Source organism: Sminthopsis crassicaudata, chromosome 4 (assembly GCF_048593235.1).
Source record: "Sminthopsis crassicaudata isolate SCR6 chromosome 4, ASM4859323v1, whole genome shotgun sequence".
In the NCBI taxonomy this organism is placed as follows: domain Eukaryota; kingdom Metazoa; phylum Chordata; class Mammalia; order Dasyuromorphia; family Dasyuridae; genus Sminthopsis; species Sminthopsis crassicaudata.
The window spans coordinates 337883749-337905947 of NC_133620.1; the positions used below are offsets into that span (position 1 = coordinate 337883749).

The 22199-nt window shown below is 37.4% G+C and overlaps 1 protein-coding gene across 3 annotated transcripts in view; it reads right to left on the reverse strand.

Moving 5' to 3' along the window:
- The window catches only part of ST6GALNAC2 (ST6 N-acetylgalactosaminide alpha-2,6-sialyltransferase 2), a 68359-nt gene that overhangs the window by 11438 nt on the left and 34722 nt on the right, over positions 1–22199 (reverse strand). For all 3 annotated transcript variants that reach the window (XM_074260819.1, XM_074260818.1, XM_074260817.1), the window contains exons 2-3: positions 2586–2646; positions 1131–1305 (exon numbers count right to left, since the gene is read on the reverse strand). In XM_074260819.1, coding sequence (XP_074116920.1) covers positions 1131–1305; positions 2586–2646 — 236 coding nt within the window. The remainder of the gene's footprint in view (positions 1–1130; positions 1306–2585; positions 2647–22199) is intronic.

Consider the following 22199-nt stretch of genomic DNA (forward strand, 5'->3'; position numbering starts at 1 on the left):
GTTCCTTCTAAGTTCCAAGAGCTATGCTTGGCACTTGGGGATAACAACTAGAGAAAAAACAAATCGATGGTCACGTTCACACTTGTTTCCCTCAGCCCTTTCCCCAAAGAAAACCCAACAAAAATATAGGATAGGAAGGACGGACCATAGACCAAGACAAAGAAGAAATATTGGTGAGAAAGTACAGAGCTAGGGGGAGAAGGCAGTTAATGTAATTTATACCTTGATTCCTCGTCACCCTTAAACTTTTTAAAAATCCAGAAGAGCCAGGTTCTAAGGGATCCTTAGGTAGACATAAGTCATGAGCATATATTGAAGAATAACTTGTTTGCCCCAAAAAATATTCTTAAGGGAACACAATAATGAAGCTTCTTCCACTTCATTGTTATTGCTTGTGTTCCTCATCTCAGCTCAGTAGATACACGTAAAGGGTTTAATCTTGTCTTCTCAGTTGTTTTTGGGGAAATCTGCATTTCATGGACTTTCCAAGAGGAGGAGGAGAACAGCTGTGATCCAGAGCCAAGGATAGAGATGTGTTGTATTTGACCTTACAAAGTTCTCCCAGCCAGACCCCAACATCTCTGGTCACTTCCCTTCCCCACTAGATACACACAATGGAGAGGGAGAGAAAGGCGGTTTGGGGTAGGCTCTCTCAAGTAGAATCCTAGGCTAGGAGTTATGACAATTATGACAGGAACAATAATAGGCAAGGCTGTTTGAGGTCACTGGAATGTTCTCAATCTATATCTGGACATCAGAACATTTTGAGTAGGAAAAGATAAGATATTGCACCATAGAAGCCCAAATTTCTTATTAGGCAAAAGCTTCCAGGCTCCTCAGGCCTGTGAAACTGGGGGCATACTACCTAAGGCAGAGAGATGGGAAAACCCTGTCTCTAACAAGAGTCCCTTGCAGGACCTGGGGGTGAATGGATCAGTGAAGGGAAGTGTCTGAATTTTGGGAGAGTAATCAATGAGTCCTGTGGCTCCCTCAGGATATGTCTCAGCTTCTGGATTGGAAGGAACTGGAAGGATGAAGGGAATTCCATCTTACCTAAGGAAACTAGGGATGAGGAGAGGAGGGCATCAAATGGAAAAAGCACAGGGCCAGGGACAGCAACAAAAGATTACCTTGGTAGGAAATCCCTTGCCAGCCATAGGGAGCACTCTGCTGATTCAGTTGCTCCCAGAGCTCTTGGTTGAAGAGCTTGCCATACAGCAGCACTGGGACAGTGAAGTTAAACTTATCCTTGAAAAGGTAGTGTTGTTGAGTGGCAGGGACCAGTGAGTAATTGCAGGGTTCGTGCTGTGGAGGAGAGGTGATACAGCTCAGTGTGAGCCAGTACAATTCAAGCTTATCTGGGCATCCTAGGATTTGTGAGCTATTAGGAATGGCAATACCCCCTTCTCCTAGGGAATTCATTTCAGCATAGTAGAAAAACTGAAAGTTGGGACACCTGAACTGACTATTAACTCACCATGTCATGTTGGGCAAGTCTGGATCTCCTCTATAAAATAGAAGACTGTCTCTATAATCTTTTAAACTCTAAGTTACCATGATGTACTGAGAAACAGTCCAGCTTTCACGTTCCCAGTCTATCCAACAAGCATTTACTAAGTATCTACTAAGTGTAAAAGACTGATCTAGGTAATGAGGATGAAAAAACAAATGAGTAACCATCCCTGCTCTCAGAGAGGTCCATCCTCCTGACCTTTTCTTCCATCATTTCTTAGGTCAGGGCTATTCCTTTCCCTGCCTTTTTTAAATTCCATTCTTCAAGATTCAATTAAAAAAAATTTCTCTACAAAGCTTTCCCTGATCTAAGTTAGTATTGCTCTTACTGGAGCCTCCAGCTCAAACAGCACTTTGCACCTCTTTTATATATTTATTTGACATTATTTCTTATTATACTATCTGTGTGTATACTGTATTCCCAATTAAACTATAAACTTCATGAGAGCAATGACTGTGTTTCTTATTTTATACCACTCTCCTGCCCCCCACAACTTTCTCTCAAACAGTGCTTTACACACAGTAGGTATTTAGTAAATGTTTATTGATGTGATAAATTATAATAATTATCATAAATTTATTTATTTAGTGGTGAAAAAAGGACCTTTTCTGCTTATAACTTGCCTCCCAGACTTACTGTACTCTCAGATATCATGACATTTTCAGGTAATATTGTTTGTTTCTTTAGACATATTTATATGCACTGCATTGTAAACATTTTAGGTCTTGCCCTAAGACCCATTATCTTTCCCTCAATGTCTAGAGGGGTGGTTAGAAACAAGAGACTTTTAGGTCACAGGGTTGCCTAACTTGGGACAGAGAGGGTGACTAAATACAGAATAATTTCTGCATCAGTCCCAACATTGGAGAGTTTATTTGTGTGCTCACTAATTTTTTTTTTTAAGCACTATTCTAGGTACCAAAGTTGGTGTGGCTACAAAAAGTGTCCCCTCAATTGGGATTGTCTCCTAAGGAAATTCGTCTAATCCTGTTTCCCCTCACCCCCTACCCCACCCCCGTTTTTCTCCTGACTTGAGATTATTACACTTCTGCAGAGGGGCTGATCATCATACCTTTCTAGTCAAAGGTTTAGGTACTTCAGTTTGAATAGAATAAGATACAGATATGTTGTTCCTGTGGGGAGAAAACAAAAAGCAGATAAAGGATCCATATTCCTGTCTCTCTGTAATGTGGACCAGGTTAGAGTCATAAAGACCTAAGGTTATAATGCTGGCTCAGACATTAAACAAGTCATTTAATCTCTGCCTGTCTCAACTTTTTCTTCTATAAACGGGGGTGATCATAGTATCTTTCTCTCAGAGTTGCTGTAAAGATAAAATGAAGTACCACATAAGATGCTTTGCCAAACTTAAAACACTTATCTAAACAAAAGTTGCTATTATTATTAGAGAAAAGCAATCTCTGAGTCTTTATGTTTAAAATATGTATTTTTTGGTGTTTATGTTTAAATATGGTTCAAATATGTAAAGGGCAAATAGGTGGCACAGTGGATAGAATACTAGGCCCAGAGGTGGAAGACTCATCTTCCTGAATTCAAATTGAGCTTTCGACACTTACCAGCTGTGTGACCTTAGGCAAATCACTTAAATCTGGTTGCCTCAGTTTCCTCATCAGTAAAATGAACTGGAGAAAGAAACAGCAAACAAACCACTCCAGTATCTTTGCCAAAAAAATCCCAAATAGGGTCATGAAGAATTGGATATGATCAAAAAAGGACAGAACACGAAATTATCATAAACCTAATAATGCTCTGAACAAATCCAATTAAAGAAACAAATTGTGCATGGGTATTGAAAAATATTCTTTTATATACATAAAACCACGGAAGCCAAAATATTTAAAATTCAGTTAAAAATAATACTTTGATGGATCTGTGACTTTGTCCATGTTGGTAATTCCTCTACCAATTAGATTTACTCTATATCTGGCCATAAATCTGTCAAATGTAGAAATGACAGATTCCCAGACAGAACTGAAGTATACCTAACCAAGGCTGGTAGGAAAATATTTGCAAGATATCTTACAAATATAATTTTAAAAAGCTTTAGACAAAAAGATTACATGACTAAGGCATCCAGGATAACTTCACAAATCAGAGGAGCAAGGAAGAAATACCTTTTAGATCCATGGATAAGGGAAGAATCCATGATCAAATAAGGGATAAAGAAAATCAGAAAAGATAAAACAGACAATTTTGATTATATAAAATTAAGAAGTTTGCACAAACAAAACTAAATGCAATTAATATTATAAGGGAAACAGGAAACTAGGAAGGAAATTCTATATGAGGTTTCTCTGATGAGGGTCATAACCTAGAAATATAAAAAATTTTTTGAGAACAAGAAATTTTCTTCAGTAGAAAAACAGTTAATATTCAACAGGCATAGAATAACAACAGCATAGAAAAAATGCTCCAAATTACTAATAATCAAAGAAATGAAAATTAAAGCTTTTTTCCCCATCAGAGCAGCAAAATTAACAACAAAAAAAGGAAGATGACAATTATTAGAGGGACTGCAGAAAAAGAGTCACATAAATTTATGCCCCCAATTTATTTTTAATATAAAAATTTGAATTTTGAGCTGCAAATTCTCTCCCTTCCTCCTGCTCCCCTCTATCCATTGAGACGGCAAACAACATGATATAAATTATAGTGTTTCTATTAGCTACACAGGTGTATTGTTGATAGAACCATGAATGTCCAGACATTCTAGAGAACAATTTGGAGCTATGCCCCCAAAGTCATTAAACTCATACCTTTTGATCCAGGTTTGTGTTTCATAGCAAAAAAAGCAGAAAGAACCTATTAAAGCAGCTCTTTTTTGTGATGGCAAAGAACTAGAAACTAAGGGAGTGACAATCAATTGAAGAAATTTTGGCATAAAGATCAGCTAAGTTGTGAAGTGAATACAGCACTTCACCTGAACTTAGGAAGACCTGTGTTCAATCCACCTTCAGACCCTTAGTACCTGTGTGACTCTGGCCAAATGACTTAACCTCTGTCTGACTCAGTTTCCTCACATGTAAAATTGGGATCATAATAGCATCTACCTTTTTGTGACCCCATTTGGGATTTTCTTAACAAAGATATTGGAGTGCTTTGCCATTTCCTTCTCCAGCTCATTTTATGGATGAGGAAACTGAGGCAAACAGGATTAAGTGACTTGACCAGGGTCACACAGCTAGTAAGTGTCAGGCCAGATTTGAATTTAGAAAAATGAGTTCTCCTGACTTTCGGCCCTTTACTCTATCTACTTGTCCTAAGAAATGATGAAAAGGACAGTTTCAGAGAAAATTGAGAAGACTTGTATAAATTGATGCACAGTGAAATGAGCAAAAGTAGGATAATAATAATGATAATAAAATGCATTGAAGGACAAGACAAATGAGAGTCCTGGAGCTTGACTCCTTTTCTGCCATAATTCAGAATATATGCAGGTATTCTATAACTTTTTCCAGTCTGTTACATTTGTAAGTCTATTGATTAACTGGAACTAACTGTTCATTGAAAAGGAGATCAGTAGGTCAAAGAACTCTCTTTATTCTCCATGGTTGTGGTTGAGTGAGGAGGAAACAACTATTGCAAGACTAGAGATCATATCAGAATTTTTGCATAGCCTGGTGTTTGACACAGCATTAGCAGTTGATCAAGCCAAGAGCGATGTCCATTGAAATTTGGAAGTGAACTTAGTGTGGGGGCAAAAGTTTTAATACAAATGATTTTAAATCTGAGCCCATTCTCCCCAGAGACTGAGATAATAGAAAGTATACTCTTAGATAGTGGAATGTAAATACGTTGTAACTTCTGTTCTTGCTGTGTCTTCTCAGTAAATGTCTCTTTGTAAAAGCTAATTGATATTCCTTGGTTAAATTATATTAGGGGGAGGATTAAGCCAAGTTGGTGAAATACAGGCAGCAACACCCCTGAACTTTTCCAATATTCCCTTCCAAAGAACTTTAAAATAAGTCATCAAATCAAAGCACAAAGGAATTGAAGAACTAGCTCTGAAAACAACACAAAAATGTCTAAATCTTGAGACTCTGCCTTCCAAATCCCAGATGAGCAGAGCTCAACTTTAGCATAAAGTTCAAAGTCAAGAAATAGGCTGAAAAGCAAGCAAATGATACAAGAACTTAATCATAAGAAGAAACTATAGTGGCAAGGAAGCTCAAAACACAAACTCAGAAGAAGCCAACAATATGAAAACAGCTATTAAAAAAGCAATAAAGATAGATGTTCAATGGCTATAAGGCCAACAAGAATTCCTGAAAGCATTAAAGAAAGAGATAATGGTAGAGGAAAAATTGGAAAGAAAAATGAGAGTTATGAAAGAAATTTATGAAAAAAAATTAATAGCTTGGGAAAAGAGATACCAAAATTCATTGAAGAAAAGAATTCAAAAAGCAAAAAAGACCAAGTGGAGAAGGAGGTACAAAAATTCACTGAAGAAAAGAACTCCCTAAAAAGCAGAATTAGTAAAAAAGGAAAAAAAGAAACAAAAGTTCAATGAAGAAAAGAGTTACATAGAAATTAGAATAGGGCAAGTGGAAACTAAGATTCATAAAGCATCAAGAAACAATAAAGTAAAAGGAATAGAAAAAATAGAAAAAAAATGTGTAATGTCTTATTGGAAAAACAACTGATCTGGAAAATAGACCAATGAGAGATAATTTTAAAAGTATTGAACTCATTAAAAGCTGTAGAGAACTCCCAGGAAGTTAGAAACTTTGGTAACTGGGATGTTTCCCATCTCTGAAGATTAATCAAGGGTGCATTTAAGCTTGAAATCATGAGAAAACATAAATCCCTGGCACAATATTGGGGCACTGTAAACTTTACATAAAGATTGAATCCCTAGAAACTAACAACATGCTTCAAAGAGTTAGATCATAGAAAATAGAAACCAGAGTTGGTTACAAAACAATGCTTTTCATAGTAACATGGTTTTAAGCAACATGATTTCTCTTAATAAAAGACTCTGTTGAATTATTAGCAACGCCATTTCCTTATTTTCAACCTCTACTAGCCTATTTGTGTTGTGCTGGTCACAACAGAAAGCCATGAAAAAAAGGGTTAGATGTTGTCTTGCAAGAAATTATAAAAGAAAACTTCCCAAGGACAAAATAGAAATTGGAAGAATCCACTAATCACCTCCTGAAAGAGATTCCAAAATGAAAACTCTCAGAAATATAGTTAAAATCCAGAGTTCCCAGGTCATAGAGAAAATATTGCAGGCAGGTAGGAAAAAACAATTCAGATATCACAGAGCCATAGTCAGGATCAGACAAACTTTAGCAATTTTCATATAAAATGATGGGAGGGCTTGGAATATAATACTCTGGACTTAGCTATTAATTCTTTTTTCATAAATTTCCACTGTAGTTCCTTTTTTATGATCAAGTTCTGGTGTTATTTGGTTGTTTTCCAGCCTATTTCTTGACTTGGAACTTTATACCAAAAGATCTAGTATTAAAACAAAAAAATCAATCACCCAATAAAATTGAGTATAATCTTCTTGAAGGTATAAGGGTTAAAAAACCTCTAGAAGCAAGGAATGCAGTTCAAGGCATGTGGGAGGACCTGAGGGATGGGAGGTACTGAGGTGCAGGCAAGTTCTACGTGGAGGTGGGGCATAGCCCCAAGAGGCTGTGTCTGATTCCAGGTACTCCCTCCTTAGTGCTCTCAAAGCCTAGCATGCCTCCTTCCTTCTTCTTGGGCCAATCCTATTATGCCAGGTTCCTAGAGGACTTCTCCCTTTTCCCAGACCCTCAGGGGTATATAAATATGTGCTATCTCAGAATAAAGTTCTCTTTTGCTTCACCCCACTCCTGGTGGTCTGTCTCTGTGGGATCTGGGTTGGTATCAGAAGATGGGTAAGTGTGGCCTAGCCATGCCATCGACTGACGGGCATTAAGAGTAGCTCAAAGGGGACCTGCCAGGTTAGAGTACTCCATAGGATCATAATAAGTGGCACCTGAACAGGGACAATTTTGGCTAGAACCTCACCTTGTAGCAGGGTTACAGGTGGGAAGAAACACAGAACTCTGCTCTAAAGTGAGTAGAAAGTTAGGAAAATGGGATGGGTTATTGTGAGGGTCCCAGACCAAGAGGTAGCAGGGAAAGAAGCTTATAGAATAGTAAAGCAAGCAGAATTGGAAATGGATTTTAAAAAGTGGGAGGTAGTAGGTAGTCAGATGGCTTCCTCTGATAAGGAAACTCTGGGAGCCATCCTGGAATGGCATCAAGTGATTGGGGGGAATTTTAAGAGACGCAAACCACAATCTATTAAAAGTAGATAATGAAGTGCAAATGGAGAGTCATAAAACAAATGAGGGTCTTAAACCAGTACTCAAGGGACCAGCCATGCCCATAAAATGGAAGTTAGGTGTGGAAAAGAATCAGGAAATAAACAGGAAGATGAAGGAGATGCATGTGACATCACAGGAAGAAGTAGTGAAGAAGAAGCAGGAAGCAGATATAATGGAACAGAAGGGGGCAGGGATAAGATGAGTAATGAGAAAGTAAACAGAGAGACATATAACCTTGAAGTAAAGGATGGTGATAACAAAGAAGGAGAAAGCAAACAGAGGGAAGGTCGCCTCTGTCTCTGAGGCATGGCCTTCTTTCTCCCTCATCCCCCACCCTCCCTGAGGAGATATGTCTCCCGTCCACTCCCTCTGTGCCCGTTTGTGAAGGGTTTGGAGATTCCCAACAAGTTTAGGACAAATAATACAGAAAGCTGCAAAGTATAAAAGAAATGAGGATCAAATGCAATATGATGAGTAGTATATGCAGCTGTGTCTCAATGTGCCCAAAGAGCATTTAGCAAAATTCAAGCTTCTGGAAAGCAGAAGCCCTCAATGACTAGGATTAAACAGGGCCCAGATGAACCTTTTCCTGATTTTGTGGCCTGCCTACAGGTGTCTATTGAGAGGTCACTGGGCAGAGGAGAAGCCCCCTTATACGGAAATTGGCAGGAGAAAATGCTACCACTATCTTCCAGAAAGGTATGCCTACTTTAGCTGGGGAGGCTGGACTAGAGAGATGATAAAGAGATGTGAGAACGTTGGCTCTAGTGCCTTTCAAATGGATGCCCTCGCAGGTGCTATCTAAAGGGGTTACATCAGAAGACCTGTCCTGGCAGTTTGCAGACAAACGGGATATTCCAATCCTAGTGGTCACAGGTGTCAGGTACAATCTATGGGGTCAGGACATATTTGAAGGCTTGTGGTGCCTCAGTCTATATACCACCTCCACAGGATTTTTAATTGGGGTCATTGGGTATTTGGTGTTGTTCATATCATGCCCACACCATTAACATGGAAATCTAATATCCCAGTTTGGGTACTCCAATGGCCTTTCTCAGTTTATAAAGCCCAAACATGTGAAATTATGCAACAACAGTTGAAGGCCGGATATATAGAACCAATGTCCAGCCCATGGAATAGCCTTGTATTTATTATAAAGAAAAAAATCTGGAAAATTCAGAATGCCAGTGGACCTTAGGGCCATCAATGCTACTATTGAACTTAAGGGAGCCCTACAGCCTGGCATGCCATCTCCTAATCTAGTACCCACTGGCTGGCCAGTTATAGTAGTAGACATACAAGACAGTTTCTTCTCCATCCCTCTGGCCCCAGAGGATAAGTAAATATTTTCTTTTACCATCCCCCCTACAAACAATGCAGGACCTGATCTGTGTTACAAATGGAAAGTTCTTCCCCAAGGGATGTGTTATAGTCCCACCTTATGTCAGGTGTACATAGCGCAAGTGCTAGAACCAGTTAGGAAGGCATGGCTTCATGTCATGACACTGCACTATATGGATGATATACTGTTATCAGTGAGCAGTGGGAAAGATCTGTCTGCCCTGCTTAAAGAGACCATGAGCATTCTTGCTCAGCATGGACTGGTGGTAGTCCCCGAAAAGATCCAATATAAGTATCCCATCATTTACCTGGGACTACACCTTGGGACTTTTACAGTTATTAATCAGAGACCTAACTTACAATTAGACAAGGTGAATACTCTGAACCTATTTCAAAAACTAATTGGACAAATTCAGTGGTTAAGGGCTCATGCCCCTACTCCTATTTCTTTGATGCAGCCTTTATATGACATCTTAAAAGAATGTAAGAGATACCCAGAGCCCATTAATATCATATCAGATAACTTATATGTTGTTCAAATGCTCAGAGGCATTGAGGATGCTGTCCTACAACCTCAGAATCCTTCAATTTCTAACTTCCTTGCTGACTTGCAGCTGATTTTACAGACTAGGAAACATCCCATTTACATCCTGCATTTATATTCTCACCAATGCTGTGAAGGAGGCATATTTGCTGGCAACGAGGTGGCGGACTGTGCTTTACAATGCTCCCTTCTCACAATCACCACATCCCCTGAATGTGCCCATGAATTTCTCCACTTACCTGCTACTTCTCTATGTGGCTTTTATGGCCTCACCTGGGAACAAGCCCAACAGAAAGTGAAGCAGTGTGTTCAGTTTCTCCCTCCTCCACTTAATAAAAGAGTTAATCCCCAGGGTTTATTTCCCAATGATTTGTAGCACATGGATGTAGCACATATGGGCCGGGTGGCCATCCATGTTTGTATTGAAATCTTTTCTAGATTCCTTTGGGCCACTGTGGCCTCCCGTGAAAACATTCCTTCAGTCATTAAACATTTGTATAGTTGCTTCTCCTCTCACAGGGTTCTTAATATCATAAAGACCAACAATGATCCAACTTATAATTCTAAGCAGATGGACACCTTCCTCGCCAATTGCCATTAAAAATGTTATGGGGATTTCCTATAATCCACAGAGTCAGGCCCTAGTGGAATGGGCCCATCATACTCTGAAGGCCATCCCTCTTAAACAGAAAGGGGCAGGTATCATACGTCCCCAAATAAAATGGAATACTTAAACAGTGAAAAAAACAAAAAACAAAAAAAAAAAAAAACAAAAAAAAAAAACCAGAAAGGGAGAGGAAGTAGACAGAATCCCTGATGGCCCACACAGGCAGACATGGATAATGCTTTATATACTTACAATGTTTTGTGCCTGAAGAGGGATACCAGCCTCTCTCCAGGAATGATATATTTGGCACAATCTTATAGACAAGACAGAAAAGCTCCACAAAAACAGTGCTTCAAGCACCAGAGAACATTCAAAAGGTCCTTTGGAAGGACGAGGAAGGACGTTAGCAAGTCCATCCTTAGTACTTTGGAGAGGGCCGGGATATCTATGTCTTACAGAGTCTGATAAGGAAGGCCACTGGATTCCAGAAAGAAGGCCAAGGAGAGTTGTCTCTATTAAAATAGGGGCTGAAGAAGAAGAGAAGGAGATGAGCCAAGAAACACCTGAAACAGTGCCATAACAGAGAGATGACTACCCTTGCCAGACTTGCTTAGTGAATGGATCCAACATACTTTCCTTCCTAACCCCTTCTATTGTATTCCATAGACTCTATGTAGCCATTTTTGTATTGTTGTTTCTTTTGCTTTTGCCTACTTTGCTAGGATGCTTTGTACATATTCTTAACAAAAATTCTTTAGAGGTGCTTATGGAAGAACTTCTCATTTGTCAACATAAGAACATTTGGTCTTATTAATAAAATAGGGGGAGATGTAAGGGTTACAAAGCCTCTAGAAGCAAGGAATGCAATTCAAGGCATGTGGGAGGACCTGAGAGATGAGAGGTACTGAGGCGCAGGCGAGTCCTACGTGGAGGTGGGGCCTAGTCCCAAGAGGCAATGTCTGACTCCAGATACCACACCTCCCTCCTTAGTGCTCTCAAAGCTTAGCACGCCTCTTTCCTTCTTCTTGGGCCAATCCCATTATGCTAGGTTCCTAGAAGACATCTCCCTTCCCCCAGATCCTCAGGGGTGTATAAATATGGGCTATCTAAGAATAAAGTTCTCTTTTGCTTCACCCCAACTCCTGGTGGTCTGTCTCTGTGGGATCCAGGTTGGTGCCAGAAGATGGGTAAATGTGGCCTAGCTGTGCCGTCGATGGACAGACATTAAGAGTAGCTTAAAGGGGAGCTACCAGGTTAGAGGAGTCCATAGGGGCATAACAAGAAGGGAAATTGGATATTCAATGAAATAGAGAACTTTCAAGCATTCCTGATGAAAAAGACCACAGTTGGATAGAAAATTTGACATTTAAACATAGGACTCAAGAGAAGTATAAAAAAGTGAAGAGGAAAGAATAATCATAAAGGATTCAGTAGAATTGAAATGCTTATATTTCTTTTTTGGAATGCTAATACATGTAAAACTAAGAATTTTATCATTATTAGGGCAGTTAGAGTCTGCATATACAGAGGGCACCGACGTAAATCTTGAAAAAATAGAGGTGAGAAAAAGGGTTGCACTGGGAGAGGGAGAGATAGAGTGGGGAAAATTTTCTCACATAAAAGAAAAGTACAACTTTCATGGTAGAGAGAAAAGGAGGGGGGAGGAAATGCTTAAGCTAATGTTCACTGGAATTGGTTCAAAGAATTCATATACACACTCAGTTATGTATAGAAATCCATGTCCAATTAGGGAAACAGGAAGAAAAAGTGATCAGAGATATAGTAGGGTGAATGATAAGGAAAAGGAAAGATGGAGGAGGCTGTGGTACGAAGCAAAACAGAGGAGGAACAGAATAATAAAATAGAAGGAAAGAGGAAAATGGGAAGGGGGGGAATGCACAATCAGTGATCATAACTGTAAATGTGAATGGAATAAGCTAACTAAAAAAAAAAAAGAAAAGAAAAGCAGCAACACAGTGATAACAATAATGGAAAGTTACTTCACAATGAAGCCTGGTCAACAGCTAAAGTTTTAAGTAGAAGGCTGATCTGGGACTGACATTGCCAAGTCACCAATGTTTCAGCACTATACATTCCAGGAAACTGGATTACACCTGTGTGTGTGTATATATATATATATATATATGAAATTCATCAAATTTAGTATTCAACACATTTCCGCAAGAAAAAAAAATGCTTCAGCACTTAATGGTTGGTGTCTAGGTTGAGCAATAGGAATGTGAGGTTTGCCAGGGATACTGCCCTAGGCTATAAGAATATTTTCCCCAGCAAAGGCAACAGTGCACAGGACTATCAAGTTGGAGCCTATGTATGAGGTTGTAATAGTCAGTGGGCAGGTTGCAGAGCAGCACATAATCTTTTGGCTCCCAAAGCAGTAGTAGTTGAAGAGGCACAGACGTCTAATGTTCTCAGCAGGAATTGAAGCAGCAGGAGCGCTCGTTCTTGGTGAGCAGCAGTGATAAGAGCCCAGATGGAGGGGGTCACCAGGAGCAAAGGACCCAGGCTGCTAAGCCCTCAGATCACTAGGCAGAGGAGGGTGAGGGATCATAGCTTTTGCCTGAACACATAGACTCCCCAACCCTCAAGGAAGCTTGGATAGTGTAGGATGGGGGGAAGGTATAAAAGACAAGGTTCCTCTCAAAAAGTGAGTTGGGTCAAGAAGGAGGAATCCATCTGGGCTGGACTGGCTGAGCTGGCTTATTCTCTGCAGCTGGAAGCTCCATTTGCCCCTTTCAGGAATTGAGTAGGGAGGGATGGTTAGACTGCAGACCAGAGATGTCCTCCTTTTGGGAAATTTTTTTTTTTTTTTTTTTTTTTTTTTTTTTGCCTCTCAGCATGCCTTCTGACATCAATGAATACTATGGTACTGTGCATAGTAGAGAACATGGTCTGGAGAATAATCTGGAGTTACACCCAATAAAAAATTGTGTATACCCTTTGACCTAGCAACACCACTACAATGTCTGTATGTCAAAGAGATAAAAGAAAAAGGAAAAGAATGTATATGTTCAAAAATATTTATTTATAGCAACTCTTTTTGTGTTGGCAAAGAAATGGAAATTGGGGGGTTACTCATCAATTGGGGAATGACTGAACAAATTGTAACATAGGACTGTGATGAAATGTTACTGTGACAAGGTGAGGGGTTTCAGAAAAAGAAACCAGAGCAAGACATATATATGATTCAAGCAAGCATGAAGTAAAAATAACTGGAAAAACATTGTGCACAATAACTGCAATTTATAATGATGATCAACTGTAAAAGACTTGACTATCCTGACCAGTACAATGATTCAAGACAATCTCAAAGTGATGAAAAAGTGCTCTCTACCTACAGAGAGAAAAGTGTTAAATTCTTGAGTGCAAATTGAATGATAATTTTTTCACTTTTATTTTGCTTTAAAAAATTAATGCAACTAAAATGGAAATGTTTTATGTTGAAAAAATTATATTGGGGGCTAATCAATGATATAAAAGAAATATTAAATGTGAGTTCAATATCAGGTACAATATATAGGTAATGGAAGTTGAGCCAATAGCATTAGAATCCTCACCATTCAGAGATACACCTAGAATGAGCTGCATCTCTCAGGATTCTAAAGCTATCAGTACAAGCAGAGTCACACAAATTTCTTCTCACCAGACTTGACTACCAGCAAACTTAGGCACTGATTCCAGTTCCTGAACCCCTGACAGCTCATTCACTCAACCTTTTAAAACTGATTATACAGGTTTCTTTCTTTCTTTTTTTTTTTTTATTGAAAACAGTCACTTTATTATAAAATTTTTTGACAGTATATATGCATGAGTAATTTTTTATAACATTATTCCTTGTAATCATTTTTCCAAATTATCCCCTCCCTCCCCTAGATGACAGGCAATCCCATACATTTTACAGGTGCTACAATATAACCTAGATACAATATATGTGTGTAAATCCAATTTTCTTGTTGCACATTAAGTATTAGATTCCGAAGGTATAAGTAACCTGGGTAGATAGACAGTAGTGCTAACAATTTACATTCACTGCCCAGTATTCCTTCTCTGTTTGTAGTTGTTTCTGTCCATCATTGATCAATTGGAAGTGAGTTGGATCTTCTTTAGGTTGAAGATATCCACTTCCATTAGAATACATCTTCATACAGCATTGAAGTGTACAGCGATCTTCTGGTTCCATTCATTTCACTCAGCATCAGTTGATGTAAGTCTTTCCAAACCTCTCTGTATTCACCCTGCTGGTCATTTCTTACAGAGCAGTAATATTCCATAACCTACATATACCATAATTTACCCAACCATTCTCCAATTGATGGACATCCATTCATCTTCCAGTTTCTAGCCACTACGAAAAGAGCTGCCACAAACATTTTGGCACATACAGGTCCCTTTCCCTCTTTAGTATTTCTTTGGGATATAAGCCCAATAGCAGCAATGCTGGATCAAAGGGTATGCACAGTTTGATAACTTTTTGGGCATAGTTCCAAATTGCTCTCCAGAATGGTTGGATTCTTTCACAACTCCACCAACAATGTATTAGTGTCCCAGTTTTCCCACATCCTCTCCAACATTCATCATTATTTGTTCCTGTCATCTTAGCCAATCTGACAGGTGTGTAGTGGTATCTCAGAGTTGTCTTAATTTGCATTTCTCTGATCAATAGTGATTTGGACACTTTCATATGAGTGGATATAATTTCAATTTCATCATCTGAGAATTGTCTGTTCATATCCTTTGACCATTTCTCAATTGGAGAATGGTTTGATTTCTTATAAATTAGGGTCAGTTCTCTATATATTTTGGAAATGAGACCTTTATCAGAATCTTTAAAGTAGAAATATTTTCCCAATTTGTTACTTCCCTTCTAATCTTGTTTGCATTAGTATTGTTTATACAGGTTTCCTTTACAGAAGAAATACTACAACTTTAATGATTCTTGGAAAGTCAACATCAAGCAAAGTATAAAACAGGGAGATGTATGCTTTAAAAGAAGTTCCCTGTAGATGTAAACATTTAGTTAACTACTTTGAGCCTAAAAAACCCAAATGATGACTCAAAAGACATAGGCCTAATATTCTATACAGGAGAAACTAGATCCAATAAACATGTCTGTTATCCAGATTATCAGCTGCAGATAGATGGAGGGTCGAGTAGAAATCAATTCAACATATAATTGTTTTTTTGGAACTGTAGCTTAAAATTAGGGCTCATTAAAAAGATTTGGAAATAATTTGTAAACAAATTATAACTAAATTCAGGGGAAGTGATAAACTTACCAAAGAACAGAATATAGAGGAAGAAGAGGGAGTAGGAAAAAGGCAATGAGAGATACTTAAGCTAAAGAGTATAGGGATGATGATCATCCTTTTCTCAGAATTTCCCTATTTTGGAGTCCAGAGAAGCTTGGTTAAATAAAAACCCTTTCTTCATCATGAATAATTAGGATCCCTAGTAAATAGCTAGATAATAGAGTGGTTAATAATATTGGGCTTGCAGATCTAATCAATTGGAAAAATATCAAGTGCTCATGGGTAAGCGAGTGGGATATACTAAAGAAGATAATACTACCTAAATTTATCTACTTATTTAGTGACATACCAATCAAACTCCCAAGAAATTATTTTACAGATCTAGTAAAAATAATAATATAGTTCATCTGGAAGAACAAAAAGTCAAGAATTTCAAAGGAATTGATGAAAAAAATGCTAATGAAGGTGTCCTAGCTGTGCCAAACCTAAAACTATATTATAAAGTAGTGGTCATCAAAACCATTTGGTACTGGATAAGAAATAGTCGATCAGTGTAATAGGCTAGGCTCACAGAACAAAATAGTCAATAACTATAGCCATTTAGTGTTTGACAAACCCAAAGACCCCAGCTTCTGAGATAAGAACTCATTATTTGACAAAAACTGCTGGAAAAATTGGAAACTAGTATGGGAGAAAGTAGGCATTGACCCACACATAGCACCATGTACCAAGGTAAGGTCCAAATGGGTTCATGATTTTGACATAAAGAGTGATATTATAAGTAAATTAGAAGAACACAAGATAGTTTACTTCTCATATTTGTGGAGGAGGAAGGAATTTGTGTCCAAAGAACTAGAAGAATTTACACCAGATAGATAATTCTGATTATATTAAGTTTAAAAGTTTTTGTACAAACAAAACTAATGCAGATAACATCAGAAGGGAAGCAATAAATTGGGAAATCATTTTTTTTATATTTAAGGGTTCTGATAAAGGCCTCATTTTTAAAATATGTAGAAAATTGACTCTAATTTATAAGAAATCAAGCCATTCTCCAATTGCTAAATGGTCAAAGGATATGAACAGACAATTTTCAGATGAAGAAATTAAAACCATTTCTAATTATATGAAAAGGTGCTCTAAATCGCTATTGATCTGAGAAATGTAAATTAAGATAACTCTGAGGTACCACTACACATCTCAAAGATTGGCTAAGATGACAGGAAAAGATAATGATGAATGTTGGAGGGGATGTGGGAAAACTGGGAAAATGAATCATTGTTGGTGGAGTTGTGAATGGATCCAACCATTCTGGAGAGGAGTTTGGAACTATAATCAAAAAGTTATCAAATTGTGTATACCCTTTGATCCATCGGTGTTACTACTGGGTTTACATCCCAAAGAGATCTTAAAGAAGGGAAAGGGACCCACATGTACAAAAATGTTTGTAATAGCCCTTTTTGTAGTGGCTAGAAACTGGAAACTGAGTGGATGCCCATCAATTGGAAAATGGTTGCATAAGTTACAGTATATGAAGATTATGGAATATTATTATTCTATAAGAAATGATCAGGAGGATGATTTTAGAGAGGCCTGGAGACACTTACATGAACTGATGCTAAGTGAAATGAGCAGAACCAGAAGAAGTACACAGCAACATCAATATTATACAACCAATGAACGTGATCAATTCTGATGAACGTGATTCTTTCCAATAATGAGATAATTGATACCAGTTCCAATGATCTTGTGACAAAAAGAGCCATCTACACCCAGAGAGAGGACTGTGGGAACTGAATGTTGATCACAATATAACATTCTCATGCTTAAAAAAAATATAGTATTGGACTTTGATTATTGATTAGGTAAAATAATTTATAATTATAAAATATTTATAGCTGATCCAGGGGAGGTGGTAGGGAGCAAAAGGTTTGGGAAAGGTTAATGTTGAAAAATTAAGAATGTATATCATTTGAAAATTAAAAAGCTTTAGTAAAAGAAAAAGAAATAAAAATTTAAAAAATATTTGTAGCTGGTTCCATAAGATAAGAGGAAATAAATGTGGATGAGGGAAAACAAACAAAAAAAAAAAAAAAAAAAAAACCATACATTGACAGTGGAGAACTTTTAATACTTAGAATTCATAATTTGAAAAAGGATTAGAAAACCAACTTGTACTATCTTCTTGGAGATAAAGGATAGGAGACTTCCATATTATTTCCTATTGAAGAGTCAACTCACGTATCCCTGCAGCCCAGCCTCATGGATTTGTGGATCAGGAATAGAGGAAAATCCAGAAAGTGAATGATGAAGGAAACAAATATAGCACCTCTGATTACTTCCCTAGATTGCATTTATTCTTGTAGATTGGATCCCCAGAAAGTGGCTACTACTTCAAGTTTCACAGGTAACCCTTTGAGGCTGTACTTTTAATACTACTGTTCATGACAGAAAAGGAACAAATATCTAATAAATACCTAATAAGGGAGTCCTCTGTTCTAGACCTACATTTGAAGATTAGATTTAAATCTGATGTGTGCCATTTCTCTAAATATCCCTGCAATACACAAAGAATCTCACTGGTGGCTCTTTTTACCAGTATGCCCTGGATGAAAACTTCAATAACTTATCATTTTATCAATTTGAGTATTCTTTCCACCAGCACATATTTTGTAACTGATCTGGGCTTCCTCATCCTATTCAGCAATAGTCCATAATCTCTCATAAAATTTCCCTAAAGAATCTACCCAATGTCCTGTATATCAACCCACATTCCATGGGTCCCAGTGCATTATGTGATCTCTTACTCAAGTTATCATATACTTCCAAGATGATATATACAAAAATGCATTGCCAGAACTAGCTTAGTGTTTGGGAGACTCTGAAGGAAAGTGTAGGAGAAGAGAAGAATTAGATTGGATACCAAACTGAAGATCTATAGAATTGTTGTGCTGCTCTCATTGTTGAATGCTTGTGAAATCTGGACAGCATGCCAGTGCCATGCCAGGAAACTAAATTGCTTCTTTTTGAATTGTCTTAGAAAGATTCTGAAGATCACCTAAGATCTTTTCTTGAATTAAACTGCCAAGCATTCCAACTTTATTCCAGAGACCTCAACTTGGGCTGGCCACATTGTTCATATATCAAATGTATCTTTGCCAAGAAGACTATTTTATGAAGAGCACACACAGGACAAGCACTCACAAGGTGGTCAGAAAAAACAATATTAGAACATCCTCAAGGTCTCTCTTAAAAACTTTAAAATTGGGGCAGCTAGGTGGCGCAGTGGATAGAGCACCAGCCCCCTGAATTCAGGAGGACCCGAGTTCAAATGTGGTCTCAGACACAACACTTTCTAGACAAGAAGAGGAACTTGACCCTAATTGTCTCACCAAAAAAAAAAAAAAAAAAAAGAAAGAACTTTAACATAGTAATTTCATAAGTTTTAATCCCAAAAAGGTGACAGAGAGAATAAAGAAGGAATAAGTAAGAATATAGCCCATGATTCAGAAAAAAATTTCAGATAGATTGGCAGGGAAGAGAAATAATGAAGAAGATAAAAGGGAGAGGGCCAGGTAAAGATGACAGAGTTGAAGGAAGAAAAAGCCCAGTTCCATCAACACAATCCTTCCACAAAGATGTATAAAATGTGCCATACCAAGTGCTTAATAGGAAAACAAAGAAAAAAAGTCACAATAAGTCATTTTTCCAGCCCAGATTAACATAGGGAAACTTGATCTGTCCAAGAGCGTGCTGCATAGAGCATAGAGCCCAGGGACTGAAAAAGGACTTAGCCTGTGCACGTATGGAGGAAGAGATTTCAGGGGCTCCCCAAATTACTGCAGGATATAGGAATGGGTGCTATCTGGCTGTTCTATCACTAATGTGCAGTTCTGAGTCACAGGTCCAAGACAGACTAGCAAGGAGAACTATGCCTTAGGATCGTTGAGAGGGCTGATATCTTTACAGAAAAAGAAGCAAGTTCAGAAGCAGACAGCAGTTCTGTGGCTCTGACTCCAGAAACAAAGCGGGGACTCCGTTCTAGCCTCCAGTCCAATTTGAAGCTTGCAGTGGGATAACTGAATAACAGGCTACCCAAACTAAAGGATAACCTGCAGCTCTATAACTGAACCAGAAGAGCTTTGCTGATTGATAGTGGCTGAGTATAGCACCCGTCCACTGCAACTCCCACCCAGGGACAAGCCCACAGGCATACTGCTAAGATTCAAACCTGCGTCAGGAACTTAAGAGTTAAGATGCCCTATTTTGGGAGCAAGCCTGAGAGAGTCCTTTAATCCTAGAATAGCAAAACAATTGATACCTTAAGAAAGCAGAAGAAGATCCCAATAGGCCAAAAACTCAGCTGAGACATCCCTTTTGTTCCAAAGAAGTGTAAGAAGCCAGTCAAAGTTAGGAGACAGATAGACAGCAAGAAACAGACAGAAACAGAGAGAGATAGAGACAGAGAGAAAGAGAGAGAAACGAGATTGAGATTATAGACATTCAGGGGATTTTAAAAAACAAATGCAACTAAAATATCCCTAGAAAACCAAAAATTCTTAAATAAGCACCAAAATATGAAGCCTGGTAATCAAAGAAGAAATTTTTAAAATGAAAGCAAAGAAACCCATTAAAAAAAAAAAAGCTATTTGAAAAAATAAAATAAACTATTACCAAATTAGGAAACCAAATAATTATATTTTCATGGTGAATTCACAACCAATGAAGAAGAAACAAAAAAAAAAAATATTAAGAACTATTTCACTTAATTATTGACCAATAAAACTGAAAATCTAAGTAAAAGAGATGAATAGTTATGCAAATATAAATTGCCCAGATTAGCAGAATAGGAAATGGAGGATTTAAACTTTATTTTAGGAAAAGAAATTGAACAAGTCAGAAATAAACTCACATTCCACTTAAAAAACAAACCAAAAAACTATAGGACCAGATGGATTTACAAGTAAATTCCATCAATATTTAAAGAACAATTAATTCTAATGCCGTATAAACTGTTTGAAAAAATAGATAAAAGAGATCTTGCCAAATTTTATGACAAAAATATGTTGATACTTAAACCAAGGAGCATCAAAATAGAGAAAGCAAGCTAGAGATTAGTATCCCTAATGATATGCAAAAATTTTAAATAAAATATTAACAAAGAGACTACAGCAAAATATAACAAAGATTTGCACCCCAAGAAAGGACAGTGGGAACTGAATGTAGACCACAACATAGTATTTTTACTCTTTTTGTTATTAGTTTGCTTGTATTTTGTTTACTTTCTCATTTTTTTTCCCTTTTGGATCTGATTTTTCTTGTGCAGCATGATATTTGTAGAAATATATGGAGAGGAATTGCACATGTTTAACATTATATTGGATCATTTGCTGACTGGAGAAGGGGGGGAAAGGGAGAGAAAAAATTAGAACAGGATTTTGTAAAAGTGAATAACAAAAATTATCCATGTATATATTTTGAAAATAAAAAGTTATAATTTAAAAAAAAGAACTCATTATTCAACAAAAGCTGTAGGGAAAACTAGAATGTAGTGTGGCATAAACTAGACACAGGCTAACATCTTATGTTTTCTAAGACATCTAAATGAATATTTAATTTGGCATTGGGTAGCATCAGAAACAAATTAGAGAAGCAGAGAAGAAATGCCTGTCAGATTTATGAATGGAGATTTTATGACCAAACAAGAGATAGAGAGGTTCCCAAAAAGACAAAATGACAACTTTGAATATATACAATTAATAAGTTTTTGCACAAAATCAATACAGTTAAAATTAGAAGGGACAGTTAAGTGGTACAGTGAATAGAGCACTCCCCTTAAGTTAGGAAGACCTGAATCTAAATCTGGCCTCAGACAATTAACACTTACTAGCTGTGTGACCCTAGGCAAGTTACTTAACCCCAACTGCCAAAAAACAAAACAAAACAAAAAACCTAAATAAAATTAGAAGCAGGAAAATAAGGTGATGTAGAGAAGGAAAATATATCTAGCAAGTTTTTCTGATAAAGGTCTTATTTCTGAGATTTAGGGTGTTGTTTCAAATTTATGAGAATGTGAGCTTTTTTCCAGTTGATAAATAGTCAAAGAAAACGAATAGACAGTTTTCAGATGAAGAAATCTATGCTATCAATAACTACATGAAAAAAATGTTCTGTCCCTAATAACTAGAACAAAGCAAATAAAAACAACTCTGAGGTACCATTTCATATGTACTAAATTGTCAAAATTGAGAAAACTGGAAAATGATATGTTCAAAGAGTTTCAGAAAACAGCACATCAGTGGATTGGTTTATAGTTGATGGAACCATGAAATGAACTAGTCATTCTACAAAGCAATTTGGAACTATTTCCAAAAGCTATTAAACTGTACAAATTCTGACCTTTTATTGCTACTAAGTTGGTATCCCCAAAGAGATCAAAAAAAAGGAAAAGAGCCTATTTGAACAAAAAAATATTTATAGTAGTTCTTTTTAAGGAGGCAAAGAATTGGAAAATGTAAGATTGTCCATCAATTGGGAAACTGCTAAGGAGTTTATGATAGGATGGCTCTCAGATATACTTATCCAATTCAACCTTAAT